The sequence below is a fragment of the Cicer arietinum genome, chromosome 4 (assembly GCF_000331145.2).
Source record: "Cicer arietinum cultivar CDC Frontier isolate Library 1 chromosome 4, Cicar.CDCFrontier_v2.0, whole genome shotgun sequence".
Lineage (NCBI taxonomy): Eukaryota > Viridiplantae > Streptophyta > Magnoliopsida > Fabales > Fabaceae > Cicer > Cicer arietinum.
This window is the reverse complement of record NC_021163.2, coordinates 31154647-31176449: the sequence shown is the minus strand read 5'-3', so window position 1 is coordinate 31176449 and position 21803 is coordinate 31154647. Positions and strand designations below refer to the sequence as shown.

General features: G+C 33.3%; 1 protein-coding gene across 1 annotated transcript; it reads left to right on the top strand.

Annotated features, from left to right (window-relative positions):
- The first annotated feature begins 6936 nt into the window (after nt 1–6936).
- On the top strand, nt 6937–21321 carry LOC101514434 (DNA-directed RNA polymerase I subunit 1-like). Its single transcript, XM_004513591.4, has 21 exons — nt 6937–7129; nt 7282–7451; nt 7909–8068; nt 8182–8463; nt 9003–9218; nt 9322–9492; nt 10422–10584; nt 11008–11192; nt 11713–11976; nt 12422–12510; nt 12689–12836; nt 13244–13462; nt 13578–13895; nt 13983–14127; nt 15742–15950; nt 16621–16823; nt 17634–17832; nt 17929–18191; nt 19135–19275; nt 19400–20192; nt 20369–21321. Exons 1-21 carry the CDS (start codon nt 7112–7114, stop codon nt 20963–20965), a joined length of 4953 nt encoding a protein of 1650 aa, XP_004513648.1. The 5' UTR covers nt 6937–7111; the 3' UTR covers nt 20966–21321.
- Nucleotides 21322–21803: the final 482 nt, after the last annotated feature.

Below are 21803 nucleotides of genomic sequence, written 5' to 3'. Positions count from 1 at the left end.
AAGGTCCAAATGTTAAGACTTGTCGTCATCCCTATGTCGAAGTCCAAATGAGTGAAGGACATAAGATACAATGGACAAGATAGAAGCCCAAATTAGAAGACTAAAAAATAAGGTAATGTTGAGTGAATATTGTTAAAAGTAGTAGAAAACTTCATTTACAAAAGATGACAACTATGACAACGTTGCTACCTCAAAGTCAGGATGTGAAGCATCTTCTCGAGGTGCTCTATAGATAAAAATGCGAAAGAAGGAACACGTAAGACGACTCTTGTACATTGACGAAATCAACATAGAACTTGTACCCACATGATTCTACCTCTCAATCATGGAAGACATGACTCAAATATAGGCCCGCAGGAGCATTTTACTTTTTTTTAACGCCACGATGAAAATTCAATAAGCGTTTGACGCATTGAAGTGCATTGTCTTCTCACGTACCTTGAAGATGGATCCACTATTGAAGCCAATAACTTTTTCTGATTCACTAGCAAGGAGACCTTCTGATATGATCCTAATAGTCATAGTTCACTTTAAAGATCGTTCTAGGTCGGAAACTTACAAATTTGAGTGAAAATCACGTTTGGCTGGAGAACGTGATAAACGGCGCTGCGAAACTCCGATTCGGCCGATTCCAAATCGAGGTGAACGATGACGTTCTGAAACGCAAGTTAGGCTTTTGAATCACCGAAAAACAATATATAGAACTCGAGATATGAACGCTGGTTACTGATCACGAAAATTGAAAGAATTGGAGTATTAGGATTTGATGTAAAGGAAACTCAATATTATTATTCAGCAACGAAACAAAGGAACAAAATGGCGCCACAATCTAGGGATTGATAAGCCAAAAAGAACGCCACAAGGATTAACAGCCTTGATAAGTTCAAGATGAATTCTTTCAAGAACTCTAGAGAGCAAAGCCTCACAAAAATAATAATCAAAATATGCCATTCCATAAGGTTACAAATGCTTATTCATACTAAGTCTATCTCTAAACCAAAATGGGTCATACGTGACATCATTCTCTAGGCCCATATTAGTCTTACATCTTTTTTTTTTCTAAAATAAACTTAATGTAAGTAAGAAAAGTATCTTCACTTACACATAACAAAAACTAAATCAATAATAAAACTATTACAATTCCAAATCAAAGCAAACTAAGAATTAATACAAACCAAAGTAAAATATATAAAGTTTATCCTAATTTATTAAAATATGAATCATCTTCATGCTCTTGAGATCCTTATCATTCCCTCTTTCTTGAAGAAATTCGACCACGAATTTAAGCTCCATTATATCATACATGAAGAAATAATCCAAACAAACCACAAGCTCATCATATCCACCGGGGTCAAATGGGAAATTAGAAAAGTCACCAAATGTGATAAGTCGGTGAAACGCATTTCCATCTTTAACAATTAACATCTTATCACATTTATAGTAAAGGTAAGAAATTCTAAAGATGGGGATAAAGTTATACCTTTTGAATTTGATATTTATGACCAAATTGACTTTCTTGGGATTGAAACAAGTTGAGTTACATGGACATTCTTTTCATCACAAAAAAAAAGGTGACTCAATAATCTCCTTGGAAGCATCCTTTTTAGGAACCTTTGAATAATCACTTTCAAGCACTAACATTGTTTCGTTCACCTCACTCTCTTGTTTGAAGAGACTTTCAATTTTACCATAATCTTTCACTTTGCTTTCAATGTCAATATATGGATGAAATTTCTCCTTTGGAGACACTTCTTAAAGCACTTGCAATAGAGAATTATCACAATTAGACAAATAGTTGATATCAATTTCTTGCCCTTTGTCCCTCAAATGTTTCTCCTCTTCTTCTTTCTTTTCTTTGATTTTATCTATCTCTCTCAAGGCAAGCTTCTCTACTTTTCTAGCTTGTTTTGCATATCCATTTTCATACAAATATTTCACATACTCTGGATCCAATACAAAATCGCGAATATATTGATCATACGACATACTTAGGAATTTTGTCAAACAGATAGTGTGCAATACTTTTAACAACACATTTTTTTTGTATAATTTTTTTTTTTAAGTAGCAGCAACACACTAGTTAACAAAGAACTACAACTCAAACAAAAGCAACACAACTAGCAATTAAGGTTTCACAAAAAAAATGCATAAACAAAATTTTCCTCAATTCCAAACCTAGAGACAAGCTCTGGTACCACATGATATGATCCTAATAGTCATAGTTCACTTTAAAGATCATTCTAGGTCGAAAACTTACAAATTTGAGTGAAAATCGCGTATGGCTAGAGAACATGATAAACGGTGCTGCGAAACTCCGATTCGGCCGATTCCAAAACGAGGTGAAAGATGACGTTCTGAAACGCAAGTTAGGCTTTTGAATCACCGAAAAGTAATATATAGAACTCAAGATATGAACGCAGGTTACTGATCACGAAAATTGGAAGAATTGGAGTATTAGGATTTGATATAAAGGAGACTCAATATTATTATTCAGCAACGAAACAAAGAACAAAATGGCGCCACAATCTAGGGATTGATAAGTCAAAAAGAACGATACAAGGATTAACAGCCTTGATAAGTTCAAGATGAATCTTTTCAAGAACTCTAGAGAGCAAGGCCTCACAAAAATAATAATCAAAATCTGCCATTCCATAAGGTTACAAATGCTTATTCATACTAAGTCTATCTCTAAACCAAAATGGGTCATAAGTGACATCATTCTCTAGGCCCATATTAGTCTTACATCTTTTTTTTTTTCTAAAATAAACTTAATGTAAGTAAGAAAAGTATCTTCACTTACACATAACAAAAACTAAATCAATAATAAAACTATTACAATTCCAAATCAAAGCAAACTAAGAATTAATACAAACCAAAGTAAAATATATAAAGTTTATCCTAATTTATTAAAATATGAATCATCTTCATGCTCTTGAGATCCTTATCACCTTATAAGACACTCGACAAACTTAGAAGAAGAGCAAATGGGTACATAGCTAAGGAAAAAGTAGCTGCAAGAAATAAAAGGATTACAAATGGTATCCTTACAATGATAGAGATCCAAGTGGTAGACGAAGTGATCGAGGAAAATATAGAAGAAATGAGTACTTGACCTGCTTCACTCCACTAACAGAGAGGCTTAGAAGAATCTTTTGATATGCATATGATTTCAATCTATTCAACCTACCTCGACAAAAAGAGTTATAGTCTGATCCAAACAGGAGATTATACTATGAGTACCACAAAATGCATGGATACTCTACTAATGATTGCTAATGATTAAAAATCCACATCGAAAGGCTGATATGAAAAGGCCATCTACAAAAGTATGTAGACAAAAAACCCAACGTGAAGATTCAACATAGATATTCATGAAGGTTTAGGAAAAAAGCATCCTTAGGATAATAATGATCAAGGCAACATCAGTGGCGGAGCTTGACTAAATAGTTTGGGGTGGCCGACATAAAATTACAATATGTATAAAGCAAATAATATTTATTATATAGCAAAAAATTAAGTTATAAAAAACATAATTAACTTGAAATCATCAATAATAGACTGAGAACTGATACTTGCAGCTAAATTTAAAGAGTTGAATTCTAAACACATGCATCCATTATTTATGTTTCTTTATTATAAATCAGCAAAATTAGCAATTTAGAAAACAAATTTAGGAAACAAAATCAGCAAACAGGCAACCATCATTCTAAATATTTCAAATATCTTGTTCAATAAACATAGCAACAACAATTTAAATTAACCAATTTAGCAACAACCATTTAGTCATCATTCTAATCGAGTAGCCAACAATTTAACAAATTATTCTAAAATCAACAATTTAACAATTTAACAATCTAGCCATCATTCTAAAGCAGCCAACAGTTTAACAAATCATTCTAAAATCAGCAACTTAGCAGTTAAACAATTTAGCCATCATTCTAAACATGCATCCAACAATTTAGCAAATCATTCTAAAGAGACAACCAACACTTTAGCAATTTAACACTTTAGCAAATCAACAAACACCTTGTATGCAACAACACTTTAGCAATTTAACACTTTAGCAAATCAGCAAACACCTTGTATGCAACAACACTTTAGCAATTTAACACTTTAGCAAATCAGCAAACACTTTGTATGCAACAACACTTTAGCAATTTAACACTTTAGCAATTTAGCAAAAACACAAACACCTTGTATGCAACAAAAATCAGCAAATCAGAACAAACATTGTTTAAACACCTTTTCAAACACCTTGTTAAGCAAATAAGGAAAATCAACAAAGTCCGAGGCGAGGCGAGGCAAGCTGAAGCGAGACGAGTCCGAGGCGAGCTGAAGCGAGACGAGTTCGAGGCGAGCTGAAGCGAGGCGAGTCCGAAGCGAGCCGGGACGAGGCCGAGACGAGCTGAAGCGAGGCAAGGGATCAACAACACAAGATAATTGCGTTCAGAAAGCAAGAGGTAAAGAGATAGATGAAGACTGGATCTGGAAGAGAGGAAGAGAGACCGAATCTGAATCTGAAAGAGAGGAAGAGAGACTGAACCTATAAATATGTTTTTTTTTTGGGTGGTCGCGGCCACCCTCTGTCCCTACCAAGCTCCGCCATTGGGCTACATCAATTACTTCATTTTGGGTGGTTTGCTGCTAATCCATTTCATGGTCTTGATATTGATATAGGGATTTTCTATTTTTTTATTTGTCACTATTACTCTTAATGCAATTTTTTATCATTGAACTAAAGTTTTCGCCGACTCATTGTTAACTACCATCAATTTTAATGTAATTATGTAACTATTAGGTTTAAATGCACTTTTGCCCCTCTAATTTTTCGTTTGTGCGATTCTTGACCTCCTAGTTTCAATTGAACGATTTTGGCCCCTTATATTCACTCCTTTATGATTTTTTTAGCCCCCAACCAGATTTTGACTCAATTTTGTTGATGTGGGGATATTTTCATTTTTTAAAAATTGTTTAAACGAAGAAAAAAAAGGAATTAACACGTGATCATCTGCTCATCACCTTTTTTTTAAGTTGTAATATTCATTTCTTCTACTTTTTCTTATTTCTTCATTATTTGTTTAACTTCTCCTAATGTCTTTATCTTTATTTCTTCTTTATTCCTTCATTTTTCTCGTTGTATTACGATTTCATCTTCTATAGGTCATTCAACAACATATTTTATTTTATTTTTCATCTTCTTCTTTATTTTATTGGTTTTTTCTTCATATTATGCACAAAAGAATGGTGGGGTCGTAAACACATGCAAAATAATTTGAACCAACATATGCAAACTCCATCGTTTCTTTCCTCGTCATCCATTGAAGACTCCATCGCTCTTCGCCATACTTCAAGAATCATGAGCGCCGCCGTTGATACTTCATCTTTGCCGCTGCACTTCTTCGTTTTTTGACCGTCTCAATTAAATTCAATTGCCACCAATTTTTCCAATTTATGAACCCTTATACGCAACTCTAACTCATCTTTGTCTTCCTCCTTCGTCTTCACCTTTCTCCAGCGTGGTAGGAGTCTTTGTATTCGTCCTTTGTCTTCCTCCATTCTCTTTGTCTTCGTCATCTTAGTTCTCTAAATGAAATTAGGGTTTTTAGTTTAAAATTGTAAATTTAATTTGTTTTTATAAAATAAGTCACGTGACAATAATAATACTCATTCTTTTTTTTTTTTTAATAATTTTTTTTAAATATCCACTATGGCCAATAGAAGCAAAACACGTCAAATAAAAAGTTATGTTAATTAATTTTAAAGGAAATCTAAGTGAGCGGCTACTAAATCAGAAATACGATAAATGTGAGCGACCAAAATCTCTCAATTAGACTAAAATCGTAAAATTGAAAAACTAGAGGGTCAAACATACATTTTAATCTTATTATTATTATTATTATTATTATTATTATTATTATTATTATTATTATTATTATTATTTGTTTTTATAGGCTGCATGACTACTAACAAAAACTATGTTATTTGAGGAAAAAACTATTATAAAACAAAGGAGTTATGACTATTAAAGTTTATAAATCACAAATAAAAATATAAAAGTTTACAATGATACGTGATATTCGTTAATAATTCTTATATACATTGGCTAAAATATGGTGTATCTTTTAAATGTATTGGTGAATTTTTTAAATGTATTGACAATTATATGATCTGCAAAATACTATATTAATTGCCCTTAAACTGTTTATCAAATATACCATTTAAACTAATAGGAACTCTCACACTTTCAAATAACGTTTTTATAATTTATAATTTAAATAAACATCACCATATTTTAAGACATGTCAAATTAACTATATGTAACAATACTTCTAAAACTATTATTTCTTTTTTATAAAATATTTCGAGTATGTATTCTAACCAAACTTATGCAATGCACCGTTAATTAGTATTATACCTCTTTTTTACTAAAAAACACGTGCAATATATCTAGTTTTATATTTTAAAAAAAATATGTCTAGTGTATGTATATATATATATGTATAAAGTAATATTTTTATAGTTACATTTATCTACCAAAATTATAATAATTCAAAAAAAATAAAATACATATATATAGATATATATCACAACAAGAGAAGTGTTATATATCATGTATTATAATTATTCATTTGATTGTTTTTTATTTTATTTTTCTTCAATAATTTTCTCATATAGTTGTAATATGTATAAATTTATTTTATTTTATTAGCAGTATATATTTTTATTTATTTGGATTTAATTATAATTTTAATTTAGATATCATTTTTTTTATAAAATAGCTAATTAATTCTTACCATGGAGATATTTTAATTGATTGAGTGAACGTGTAAAAAGATTTTCAATCTATTTATTATATTACAAAATCAATTATAAAACTTTATAAAAAAACTTAATATTTTTTCAATAAATAAAAAAACTTAATTCTTTTTTAAACTCAGAACTCATAAACCCTAACTAACTTCTCTATCTCGTGTCCAGCCTCCGTCCGCTAGCCTCGTTCCCGGCGAGCATAGTTCCAGTCACGTTTTCTCCCGGCGGTTTTCCCCTGTTGCCACTGTCATCCTGAGCGCTTGTGTTTCATCAAAATCTTTCTGAAGTTTCTTGCACCAATATGGCTCTCGCTACTGAGGTATTTATATTTATCATCCATCAATTCAAACCTTACTTCATCATCTACTCGTCGTTTTTGATTGTTTATTATCATCATTGAGTTATTCAAATCTTACTTCATCATCATCTACTCGTCGTTTTTTATTGTTTATTATCATCATTGAATTGCAGGGCGCAACGAATAGTGTGAAGGCTGTGGCATTCAGTTTTCTAACGGACGAAGAAATACTTAAGAGTAGTCGCGTCAAGATAACCAATCCCATTCTTCTTGATACGCTCCATTCACCTGTTGCTGGTGGATTGTATGATCCTGCCTTAGGTCCTTTTCATGAGAAATCTCCGTATGTTTCTCTTCTACTACTTTTCAATTTCAACGCCAATTTTGCCTATTCTTAATTAGTTTTATGTTTTAGTAACGTGTTGCGTCTGTGGTTAGCTTCTTAGGCTGTTTTTAACGAGGACGAGTGCCATATGAATTTGTTATTGTTTTCTCTATATGCTAAATTTTATTTTATTCTTTAATTAGTATGGTGATTGTTGGTGTTGCCGGTGGCTAAATTTTTTTGGTTTGGATGACGATTTTATATCTTAAAAACGATCATAGATACTGGAGTTTTTTTTCTTTCTAACTTAGCTTTGTGGAGATAGGATTTGGTGGGGTTGTAATCCTCTTATAGTTGTTGTTGTGCTAACTGCTATGTTTATTTTGATGTTGTATTCATGCTTTGCAAGTTGTATTTATGTTATGCAGTTTTATTATGGGATAGGAATCTGACACAGATCTTTTGCTTGATGCAGTTGTCAATCTTGTGGTCAAAACTCTTATCATTGCCCGGGGCATTTTGGTCATATTGAGCTTGTTTCTCCTGTCTACAACCCTTTGATGTTTTCTATGCTTAGCAATGTTCTACGAAGAACGTGTTTCTCGTGCCATCATTTTCAGGCTAGCAGAAATGAGGTAAATATATGTTGATGTGGTAATTTTATTTATTCTTTCTCTGTTTATGTTATTTCCGTAAGAGATATGTGCATTTCTTGACCATTGTTCATATGATCTCATGATGATTCAAGGTGGAGTTGCGTGCAAACCAGTTAGAGCTTATTATGAAAGGGAATATTGCCAAGGCAAAAAATTTGGATGCAATTAACCTAGATGAATCCGCAGATTTAAGTGATGGTAATGACAGCCAATGTAGTAGTGATGAGCAACTGGGAGAAAATTGGACGTCCCTTCAATTTAGCGAGGCAATGTCTGTTCTAAGGAAGTTTCTAAAAAAAGAATTCAGGAAGTGTCAAAATTGTGGAAACATCAATCCTAAAATCACTAAACCAACCTTTGGATGGTTTCACGTGGTAAAATATTTTATTCTCTCCATACTTTGATTCTTTTGTGATTGCTGCAGTATTTGAATATATGGTGAACAGAACAGACACACTATGATCCTCTCAATTTTAATTAAATTCTGACACTGTTTGATACTTTGATGTGTGTGCTGTACCAAACCCAGGAATAAGCATCTTTTAATCTGCTGTCTCTCCCTCTATGCGTATGTGTGACATTGAATATGTTTTGTTGCTTACTATTGTATTAAATATGCACTATTGATGCTATTTCTTTTGTACTTGTTTTGGATAGTTCCAATTTTCAATTGTGAAGAAAAAGTTAAGTTAGTCATCTGTGTCACTGACTATTTGTAAAAATATGGTTTTTGAATATGAGGAATTTGAAACTGCAATACTGGGAAGTCCTTAAATCTATTGTGGATTTTGCATTTTCGTAAGTGTACATGACCACAAGATACAATGTCATGTCCATAGTTTCAAGCTTGGTTGTAATTCTTGCTGCAATGTCTAATTCCTTGTTTTCTTTTCTTTTCATTCCACTTCTCTAGAAAGCTCTCTCAGCTGCTCAAGCCAGAGCAAATGTTATTTCAGGAATTGATGCATCCTTGGCAAGTGAAATAATCCATGATGATATATCTTTAGGAAATGGGGATACTACAGATGTAGAGGATATTACCTCTGGTGATACTGCAAATAGTAATGCAAAAAGGCAAAATAAACTTGCTCGGCATAATAAACTCTCTGGGTCTTTGCTACCGTCCCAGGTTAGTTTCTTTAAAATACTGGCTTAATGACTGCATTTATAACCCTTTTGTTTTTTAAGTTAAAGTGAATGGAACATTTCATTTAATTCCTTTCAAATTATAGGTTCAGGGAATTCTAGAGCTTTTGTGGGAAAATGAAGCTCGACTGTGCTTGTATATCAGTGACATTCAAGGTCAAGGTTTTGGAAAGAAAGCCGGTCACTCAATGTTCTTTCTAGATAACATTTACGTTCCACCAATCAAATTCCGTCCCCCAACTAAAGGAGATGATAAAGTAAGTATGACCCAAAAAAAAAAAAAAAACTGTTGACTTGAATTTATGAATTTCTACGAGTGCTGGGAAGCCATGTAATACTATAAGGCAGATATCTCTTCTCTTGTAAAGATGAAGTTTAATGTGTATTTTGATATTTATTATTTTAATTTTATTTCCTTTCCCTTATTAATTTTTTCAATTATTGAAAATTTGTTTTATTCTGTTGGAGCTGTTACAGAATATGGATTATTGGTGTTTTTATTCATTGCATCATTTCATATCATTTGATACTATAATATATTGTTGAAAAATATAAAATATTAATTTATATGGAAGCTATTATTATCAAGCAATAATAACTTTTAGAATAGTAGTATACCATGTAAAGAGTATTGTTGTCTTCTATTAGATTGTTTTAGTATATATGGAGTAGTTGGTGTTAGTTTTTTGTATAATCTCATTACTTGTATTATGAATTACTTCATCGGTTCCTTTTTAGTTTTTGTTTTAAGGTTATTTACACATACCAAGAAAACTAATAAATTTTGTTTCTTTTGATGAAATTGTTTGTCTTTTTAACTATATACTATCTCATTCTACTGTTTCTCTATTTGCAGTAAATAATCAATTGAATTGAATAAGTTATAGTTAATGTTGTTATTGAATAATTTATAGTTAATGTTGCATTGAATTTTGAAATTGACAAGTAAATAGGAATAAACTTTGTCTACAAAGTGATGAATAAAAAGGAATAGGGAGTACAATTACAAATTTAGAACAATTCAAAGCTTCATTACTGAATTTCATTATTTTGTATTCCCTCTTTACTTATTTTGTATATCACAATAATCAATTTAGTGTACAGACGATATGATGGGTTTGTACACCATAGAATTGGTCATTATCATCCTACGTGTGCTTAATTACTTGTTCAATGTCTTTTGTAGGTGTCAGAGCATGCTCAAACTGTTTTGTTGACTAGGGTTTTAGAGTCCAACATATCCTTGGGACAGGCCCATTTAAACAAGTCAGATGCATCAGTGGTTCTAAGGCGGTGGATGGATCTTCAGCGATCTGTAAACCTCCTATTTGACAATAAAACTGCTTCTGGTGAGAGTTTCATTTGGTTCACTTTGTTTTCATTTTTTGGGATAGGAACCTACGGGAGCTGGGTGTATTTCTGTTTGCTTGTAATTGGTCAATGGTAAAAAGTTGTCCTAATTCAATTAGCAATAAAACAAATGCCCCAAATGGACGTATACATGATTTTATATGTAATACCAATGTTTGCAAAGGGATCTCTTTTTTTTTTGTGTTTTGGTAAAAGAACGAGGAACAAATAATTACATGAAATAAAATGCGAAGTAATTGTCAAAGATCAAGAAACCAAACGTCAGTAACAGTTTTTAAAACAAAATTTCAATTGCATGAGATTAGTTTGTTGATCACTAGATAAGCATGTTATTTTGTAGCTATTTCAGATTTTTTGCTTATAGTTCTTACCTACATAGAAATATTTTTTGCTTGGCATAGGCCAAAAAGACTTGGTTACTGGGATATGTCAGTTGCTGGAAAAGAAGGAAGGCATCTTTCGCCAGAAAATGATGGGAAAGAGAGTTAATTATGCATGCCGCTCTGTCATTTCACCAGATCCTTATTTGGCAGTCAATGAAATTGGGATTCCTCCTTATTTTGCTCTGAGGTTAACATATCCTGAGGTAAGAGATGTAACTACATATTAATCAATATGCATATCTATTATTTTTGTGTCTGTTATGCTGTTAAGAGTAGCAAATATTTTGGTATTGGGCCTTTGATTACTTCATTATCTTCTTAAATAAGTCTGATGGTCTTAGATAGACGAACCATCTTGTCCCATGGTACAGCCTGTATGTGTAAGTTAAAAGAAGATAAGGGCTTATAACTGAAATTAAAGCATTCTTATTCATCTGGTTAAGAATTTGCATGCTGCAGCCAAATTTTGATCATTTTATTGTTCCTGAGCATTAGAAATGTAGATTGGGATATTACTCTATAATGAAGTGAAGCAGTATGTAATTATTAAATTTAACATGTCGACAAACCAATGATAATGCTTGGTGGCATTTTGTAATATAATAATTGTGTCTTGGACTTTGCATGGAGTGGAATATTATTAGGTTTGGTATGAAACATCATGAGAATGCTTTGTATGATATTTTGATTCTTGCCATTGGCTTTTTTGTTAATATATTGCAGAGAGTGACTCCTTGGAATGTAGTTGAATTAAGGAATGCTATCCTAAATGGTCCTGAAACCCATCCTGGTGCTACCCTCTATGCTGATAAAACATCAACACTCAAGCTTCCACTAGATAGGAGGTCACGTTCTTTGACATCAAGGAAATTACAATCCTCAAGAGGGGTTATCATGCATAATGGGAAGATACATGACAATGAATTTGAAGGAAAAGTTGTGTATCGTCACTTGAAAGATGGTGATGTAGTGCTTGTCAACCGACAGGTAATGCATGATCTCATTTGATGTGTTTTAAACTTTTAATAATATAATAATCAATATTGCATTGTCTTCTATTCCTTTGATTTTTTTTTTTCCCTTTTTAAAAGAACAAAAAATGACAACAACTCTGTATATGACAATATAATGATGCAACTATGCTGATTGACTGTTCACATCTGTTGAAAAGTTGATGTGGTTCATATACATACACATACGCCTGCACACACACACATACTTATGCAAGTATGCATTTTAGTTTGAGTTTAAATCATGTTTTCATTTAAGTTGTCAATGATTATTCTGATTTCATTTCTTGGTACTGTATACCACAATGAACATAAAACTGTTTTCTTAAGACTATAATTATATTGCTGAGTATGTGTGATATGAACATGGCCATTTTTAGTACCTTATTGTTTTTTGAATTGGACATTGCATTCTATTGCAGCCCACGCTTCATAAACCTAGTATAATGGCACATGTAGTTCGTGTTCTAAAGGGGGAGAAAACAGTACGCATGCATTATGCGAACTGCAGGTAACATATTAATCATTTCTCTGAGCTTTGTCCGATTGCAGTATAAATATGTAACTATCTATATATTAATACATTTGACTATATCTTGAGAACTTATTTTTGTGTATTAATATGAATAACATCTTTGCCTATTTTGGTTGCTAAAGTCAATTACTTCTTTCTTTTGTTGTCATCTCAGTACATACAATGCTGATTTTGATGGTGATGAGATTAATGTTCATTTTCCTCAAGATGAAATTTCACGTGCTGAAGCTTACAATATTGTAAATGCCAACAACCAATATGTGAAGCCTACAAGTGGTGATCCAATCAGAGCCTTGATTCAGGTATTAACACATAATTAAAAAAGAACTGGTCACTGCATTGGGATTCCAATATAATGGGGGTCAAGAGGGAATCAGATGCATACAGCTTAACACAAGGGAACTGAGAGGTTGTTTTCCCAAATCCCAAGTAGACCCATGGCTACTAGACCAGAAGCAGGCCTCTCCTATTTGAATAAATAGTTAATGAGCTTTCTTTCTATATAGCAGAGGTTGCCTGTGCTGCACATGGTGAGGACAAAAATAAATCAATGGAGAGAAAACAAATGCAACAGTGTGACACTTAATGCTTGCTAACAATAAGAGTGTGACCCTTGGCTGATAAAAACTGAGTTTTCTTATTAAATAGATGATTTGTTTTGAGGTGAGTTTCTGAAGTTTATTTTTCCAATTTCAAATGAATTTTCCAGGATCATATTGTAAGTGCTGCTCTTCTCACAAAAAAAGATACCTTTTTGAGCTGTGAAGAGTTCAATCAACTTCTCTACAGTTCTGGTGTATCAATGACTGGGATGGGCCCTTTCCCTGGCAAACCAGGACAGAAAATTTTCATGTCAAACTCTGATAGTGAAATGTTTCTGTTTCCTCCGGCAATATTCAAGCCAGAGCCATTGTGGACAGGGAAACAGGTTACTATACATTTTTCACTCTTGGCTCTAATTTTCCTACTTGTGTATATTCTGTTCTTTGTTTTACATGCCATTATCGTTGTATAAAGTAATATTTTGTTCTATTTCTGTCTAGGTTATCAGTGCATTGCTATACTATATCACTAAAGGTTCCCCACCATTTACTGTTGAGAAGAATGCAAAAATCCCATCTAGTTTTTTTAAGACTCGAATGAGGGAGGGAAAAAAACGTACTAAAGATACATCAATAAAGAAGGATGAGCCCGATGAGGATAAATTGTTGATATATAGAAATGATTTGGTGCGTGGTGTAGTTGATAAGGCTCAATTTGGTGATTATGGAATTGTGCATACAGTGCAAGAGTTTTATGGCTCAAATACTGCTGGCATTCTGCTTTCGGCATTAAGTAGATTATTCACAAACTTTTTACAGGTTAGTCACTTTCTCTAGTTTGTCAAATATGATATATTTTATAGGATTTAATTATCCTGCAAGATTCTGATATATTTTGTCATTCAGATGCATGGGTTCACATGTGGGGTTGATGATCTTCTGTTAACAGAAGGAAAGGATAGTGAAAGAACAAATCAACTTGAAAGCTGCGAGGAAATTGGTGACATTGTTCATCGTGAATTCATTGGAGTCATGGAGGGTGATAATATAGGTAATGTGAAGTACTATTAATTAATTCAAATCACAGGATTTTAAAATAATGCTCCATTTCCAGATGTGATACCATGTCACTAATTTGGTTAATTTCTGGATTCCTATGTAAATTTATTTACCCATATTATAGTGAAATTCTTTCTGCACAACTGGTTTCTGATTTTGTTCTACACTTTCTTGCATTTACTTCTTCTTGCCAATTGTTTCTTAAGCCCCACAGAATATTTCTCTTTGAAACAAACTGAATTAGACCTTTGTTATTGCGAGCATAGATAGATGCAGGTGTTTGTTACAGAAGATACAGCAAAAGTATATTTCAATGACCATGATGCAACATTGAAAAGAGTAGATAATTTGTGTGTTTAGGATAATATTAAGGTGGTTCCTAGAACGATTGTTATGGCCACAAGGTTTTGATGGATGTCGCATCTAAATAAGAATAAAGGGCGGTTGGATACGTGGGTTTAAAATGATTTCATTAAGCTTCTTAGTTAAGCTTCAGAAAATTAGTTAATGCATATGTGCTTATTATATAGTTCTCATGCGATAAATATTTACTAGATAATTAATAATCTATATATCCAAAAACAAACTAAATGGAAAATGAAAGTTCATATTCAGGCTTTTGACTTGTTTAATGTATACTTTTAACCCGTAATAATTCTCTGATGTTTCTTATTTTTGTGTTTGGTTCTTGATCCTTCATAGAAGGATTGCTGTGACCAATTAGATTGGGCGATTGCTCCTTTCCACCTTTGACTGATGGGGTGGGGCTAACTTTCTGGCTAAATTTGGTCTATCTTCATGAATAGCTAGGGGCATTTTTTGGTTGAAATGTGGACATATGTATGGTTACCTCTGTAAGGGAGAGAGATTGAGAGGCGGAGAGAGAGAGGAAAGAGAATATGTAATAATTAGGTAAGGATATTTTCGTCTTATTAATAGTTTGTCTATGGACAACTTTTTGTACCATGGTTTGGTAGGGTACAAAATTCTGGGTTTTTGTTTGGTTCCTCACCTCCTTTTTTGTCCGTTCCCGTGTTCAATTTTCAAACGAAACATGGGACAAATCTTTTTGTCCTGCAAGTAAATTTGGACCCCAAAAGTAATTTCTGACCAACTGACCAAATAATGTGTGAAATAGGTTTATGTCTTATAATCAATATAATTTCTCGTATAAATATAGGGGCTTTGTTACCACTTAGAATCAAACATGTCTTCCAAAATGTGGATGGAAGAAAACATCTACTGCGGGGGTTTCATTATTCAATTTATTCTCATCCTATTAAAGTGATCTCTGAGGGGCTTAGTTAATATTAGATTAGTGTTTGTCCTGGGAATGGAAACTAGTAGGAAAAAAGTCCAACATTTTATGACCGATTGGTGTATGCGTTTTCGTCCTACTTTAATGTAATAGAACATCTGCATGTACACATAGTGACATGCTTTATGAATCATATTTTGGATAAAAGCATTTCCCTAACCAAATGAAATTTTGTATTCAAGTATTATCTTACTGCGAGACAAGCATCCAATTCGTTCTTGCCATTTTCTTATTATTGTTTAGTTTTTTGTGTATAATTATGATGTGTTGGCATATTTGGTATTTCAGATCCAATCACGATGCAGTTGAATGTTGAGAAAAAAATACGCAGTAACGGAGAAGCAGCCATAACATACTTAGATAGGAAGATGATAAGTAATCTTAACTCCAGAACAAGCACTGGGGTATTGAAGGTGCTACTCTCTGAAGGAATATTAAAACCCTCAGGAAAAAATTGGATTTCTCTTATGACTACATCTGGAGCTAAGGGCAGTATGGTAAGTGTACTGTTGCGTCTTCATCACTCTATTTAACTCCGTTGTTTGTGTATAAGGATACAGAGCACTATACTACACATTGTGTTTGCTCTGTTAGAAACCAAAGAGTCTCCTTTAATTATTTGAGTGCTCAAGTCTCTTTCATACAACACTTGTTTGAAGTCCTAACATTTTGTCTGAGGACCTAGGTAAAATCTATTATTCGATGTTTTGTGAGATGGAAGATCCTATTAAAAAGTATTCAAATGTTATCTAAAATTATAAAACGTCAATTTTTTCTCAATTATAATCTATCAATCTTTTTTGTAATAGAGGCGTATAAGTTACAGATATGGTTGGTTCATTACTCCATGTCTTTAAGAAGGTTTCATCAGCATAGTTTGGGCATTTTGACTTCTTTCAAGTGGAAATCAATTGTCTTTTTAATTGAGCTAATGGTTTTTTAGTGGATACTATAGAGTAAAAATTCAAGGATGTTGGACTATTTGTATAGTTTCTTGTGGTATTAAACAATTTGGTAAACTAAGTTTGTTTTCAATAGGTTTTGCTAGATTATTTTATTAACCAGACATTAATAACTAAGTCCATTTTCATCTTTTCTAATTGATACTAGTCATTTAAGTTAATGATATTTAGTGAAATGAAGATGATTTCATATGCTTTTGAACAGGTCAATTTCCAGCAGATATCTTCTCATCTTGGCCAGCAAGAGTTGGAAGGAAAACGAGTCCCACGTATGGTTTCTGGAAAGACCTTACCATGCTTTACATCATGGGATTGTTCGCCCAGAGCAGGAGGATTCATTATTGATCGGTTTCTTACAGCTCTTCGTCCACAGGAATATTACTTTCATTGTATGGCTGGTCGAGAAGGGTAAGATAAAAGCTTCAGGATTACGAATGAATATGCTATTAATTGTTTGTGTATTGTATCTATTTAAAATCTAAAAGGCATAATGGCACCTAATCCTAAAAAGTGGGGCTTAAATACCTTTTTGGTCCCTTAACTTATTTTAAAAGTTGAGTTTGGTCCCTTAGCTTAAATACTGAGAAAAGTGGGTGAAATAGAAGATATTTTACATTTAGAAAAAGTTACATCTGTGGGGAGGTTTTTTCCAAGTCATTATTTTGAGAGTAGTTTGGCCATATACCTAACTAACGTGTGATATTCACTTGCCCCATCACTCCCAAATCTGGATGTATTGAAACATTAATTGTGTAGCACTAGATATATATGTGGGGCACCATGTCATTGTTTGTGTTAGAAGATATAAATATAAAATCATCTTATAGTATCTCAGATACTAATTTAGAGTATCTTCTAACAGTTGGGTTAGGCTTTGATGCCATGTTGTGAACCAGTTATCACCAAAGCTCAAGTTACTAGTTGAAAACAGATGAACAGTTATAATATTATAATTATAACAATGCAATTTATCTTAACTTAGAATCACTAGTTTATGGTGCAAAACGTGGCATTACTCGATGACACCACTCTCATTTCTCCAAACCCAATGGATATATTTTTTCTTGTCTTTATCCCATTTCCTCTCCTTTTGCAAACTCACTGAGTTTTGTTTGTGGCAATGTGTTGATATCTTTCAAATGCAAGGCTTAATGTATTCTGGTCATCATATGTTTTACTTCTTCCTAGATCTTGGTAAATGACATATTTTCTTCACAGGTTAGTTGACACTGCAGTCAAAACATCTAGAAGTGGTTACCTGCAAAGATGTCTAATGAAAAACCTCGAGTGTCTTAAAGTTTGTTATGATCATACTGTCCGTGATGCTGATGGTTCAATTATCCAGTTTCACTACGGAGAAGATGGTGTGGATGTTCATCAAACTAGCTTTATCAATAAATTTGAAGCATTGTCAACTGTAAGAAATTGTTTAATATTTTTAATAAAGCCATAAATATATTACATTTAGATATTGTATTCATAGTTTATGTATTTTTGTATTATTTATTTTCAGAACAAAGAGTTGGTTTACAGCAACTGTTGCCGTGAGCTAGATAAATCCAGTCCATATATTAACAAGTTGCCTGATGCTCTTAAAGGAAAAGCAGAAAAATTCATTCTGGATTCCTCTTCAAAACAAAGAAATTCTGGTTCAATGACACACACGAATTTCCTGCATTTGATGGAACACAAGTACGTCTCAAGTCTTGCTCAACCAGGTGAGCCAGTTGGTGTGTTAGCTTCTCAGTCTGTTGGTGAACCTGCAACTCAGATGACGTAAGTTATTTAAATCGTCATAGATTTTGTCCTTGTTTTCTCTGTACATAGCATGTAACCATGAGATGTCTTTTTGATCAATCTGTTTCATGAAAAAACATGAATAATTAAATTGTGATCCCAGTCTTTTGTGATCACTGGAAACAATATAGCTGCTACAGATAAGCACAATATTTTAAGTTGATATTTCATCTTGAGGTTTAATTGTCTAGGAACATATATGCTTCACGAAAAGCTTTAACAAATCATTTATGGGAAATAGAGGTCATTTAAAAAATAAATAGTAGTTGACGGTACACTTACACCACTTGAGCTTTAGTATTTTCACAAGGTCACTAAAACCTTAAATAGCTGCCTTTGACATTTGAGTAAATTATATTTGTTGATCTAACTTAGTGACAACTAAACATGCTTGTGTTTCTTCACTCAGTACTACTATGTGCATTACCATGTTCAGTAGAGACCTAGTTCAAATAGGTTTTGTCCCAAGAACCTGACTAAGGGAATACTTGTTTATTAAATTGGAGCATTACCATGCTCTCTGCTCCGACTCCAATCACTCGGTGTCATTGAACATTTGGTGCTATTTTATATCAACTTTCTTATGATCATGTACAACTATAACAACCTCTGGAGATGATATTGCCTCTTCTTGTTGAGCCTGCTATTCTTTTGTTGTTACAATTTGGAAGGAACTAAATGAAACAAGCTAAACAATAAATTTTAATAGTTCAAAGTGGGTAAAATTGTGTTTGATGGCCATTAAATTCTCAATAATTGCAAAAGAAGATTTGTATATATATGAAATTTGTGCCTTTTATAGAAGCTAGTAGGGTTAGGATTGCATATCTGTTTGTATTCCTTCATTATTTTGTTAAATTTAAAAGTGATTTTTGTGTGGCTGAGTAACCGTTTTGGCTTCCTCTTTTCATTTTGTACTCAGTTTGAATACTTTCCACCTTGCTGGTCGAGGTGAAATGAATGTGACTCTTGGTATTCCACGTTTGCAAGAGATCCTGACGGCAGCCTCTGCTCACATCAAGACTCCCTTTATGACATGCCCCCTGAGACCAAATAAATCTATGTGAGATGCTGACATTGTTCTCGGTTCTCCAATGTCTTTTTTTTTGGTGTTTGTGCATTACTTTTTCTGTAAACTTGTTATTTCTACATAGCAGCAGAAATTTTGACGAATTTTCTATTTACAGGGAAGATGCTATTCGCCTTGCTGACAAAATGAAAAAGATTACTGTAGCTGACATAATTGAGAGTATGAAAGTTTCTGTTGTACCAGTAACTGTTCAAGATGGTCGCATTTGCAGTATATATAAGCTTATGATGAAGCTGCATAAACCTAAACACTATCCAAAATACACTGATGTTACGCTTAAAGACTGGGAAGAAACTCTTAGAGTTTCCTTTGTGAGAGGGTTGGAGGATGCAATAGAAAACAACATTGCACTACTGGCTAAAATTAGTGGCATAACAAATTTTAAGACAGATGCACAACCAAATTCTTCAAACGGTGCAGAAGATGATCCTAGCAATGGTAAAACTAATGATGATGATGATGATGACGGTGATGCTGACGACACAGAGGGGGCTGAAGATCTCGGTTTAGATGCTCAAAAGAGTAAGCGACAAGTTGTGGATGACGTTGATTACGATGATGGTCCTGAAGAGGAAACACTTGAAGATGGTGAGCTGTCAGAGGACTTGGAAGGTGTTGAGGATGCCAAAGATAATGAGTATGTAAAAGATGATGGGGATGGCAAAGATGATGAGGATGGAAAAGGTGATGAGGATGGCAGTGATATTGAAGTTAATGAGAATGATAAAAAGGTGACACTTGGTGCCAATTACTCTCAAGGACCTGAAGAAAATTCGAAATCTCAACCTGTGAGCAAAAAATTTGACAGGAGAGTTTATGTAAAATTTGAGAAGAGGCATTTTGAGATCCACTTTAAATTTACGGGTGAACCTCACATATTGTTGGCTCAGGTACTTTCTACTGCAAATCATTTTCTGTTTAGTAGTGAACTTCTTTTTAAATAACCCGACTCCAAAAATGTAGGTTGAGCATGGATTTCTATTTGCTACGATTTTGTAGTTCAAGTTTCTATTTTGGTCCTTGCTTTACATATAGAACTCACTTATTTCAAATTATCTTTTTGCAGATTGCTCAGAAAACAGCCGAGAAGGTTTGTATCCAGAACTTTGGAAAAGTTGGTCAATGTAAAGCTATTACATGTAAAGAAAGTGGTGTAATCTACTATGGTGAAGATGATAGTAAAAGAGAAGAAATTCCCTCATCAGTGAAAGAGAAAATACCAGCACTTCAAACATCTGGCATACATTTTAAATCATTTTGGGAGATGCAAGATGATCTTAATGTTAGGTATGTTTATTCAAACAACGTGCATGCTATTCTAAGCACTTACGGGGTGGAAGCAGCCAAAGAAACCATCATCAGGGAAGTACAAAACGTTTTCAAGTCTTATGGAATATCGGTAAATATCCGACACTTGATGCTTATTGCTGACTTTATGACACACTCCGGTTGCTATCGCCCTATGAGCAGAAAGGGGAGCATAGCAGATTCTACATCCCCGTTCCTCAAAATTTGCTTCGAGACAGCATCAAATTTCATTGTTGAAGCAGCTTGTCACGGGCAGGTGGACAATTTGGATTCTCCTTCTGCTAGAATTTGTCTTGGTTTGCCAGTAAAGATGGGAACTGGGTGCCATGAATTGATACAGAAGCTGGAAACATGATGTAGCTAGTATGTTCCTCAGCTTTAGATCTCTCTGCCCATCTACAAATTTTGACATCATACTGTACAACTACTACGTGCATATTTTTTATGGCTGGAAAGTAATTATTTGTTTGCAGGTGTATTAATATAGTTTGAAATGTCATAATATCATATTACCTATCAAATATAAGTTATTTAGAAAGAAAACAAGCCACGTAGACATGTATCTCTTAGTGCAATGATTTTGTGGCTTTGGACAGCCAAACTTGCAATGGACCTTGCTGATAATTGTTTGACTTCATTGTAGCAGTTCTTATTGTTTGATTCATCAAGCTGTTTCTATTATAGTTAATGGTTAACACACTTAGCAGGGTCCTTCTCCTTTGTCTCATAGCTCATCTTGATGATGATTGTTTATCTATCATTTTGCACTCTCTTTGTTTATCAATTAAGGTACCTTTGGTTCGTTCTATAAATATTACAAAAGAGAAAATAAAAGAAACATAATGATGCTAATTCATTTTAACAATATTGTGAATCAAGTAGTAAGTTGTTTTAACAGAATAAGCTTTTTTGAAGAGCAAATATACAAACTAAAAAAGAAAAACGAATCAAGTAGAAAGTTATTCGAGTCTCATAAAGTATATGTGTCATAGATTCGATACTTTTAATTCGTTATTGGAAGAGGTACAACTTTTAAATGTATTTTTTTAGATACTTTAAAAATTATTAATAGATTCGACCATTTTTTACTATTTGTCCACCCATCAGACACGATGGAACAACCGGTTCTTTTCCACCCAGCTTTAAAGTCTTGAAGCATTGCGTCGGTTCTATCTACCGCTCTTTTCAATAAT

Coding starts and splice junctions, on each gene's coding strand:
- LOC101514434 (XM_004513591.4), top strand. Junction 11,977..12,421: donor TAGTGCTTGTCAACCGACAG/GTAATGCATGAT, acceptor ATTCTATTGCAG/CCCACGCTTCATAAACCTAG. Junction 13,896..13,982: donor TATTCACAAACTTTTTACAG/GTTAGTCACTTT, acceptor TTTGTCATTCAG/ATGCATGGGTTCACATGTGG.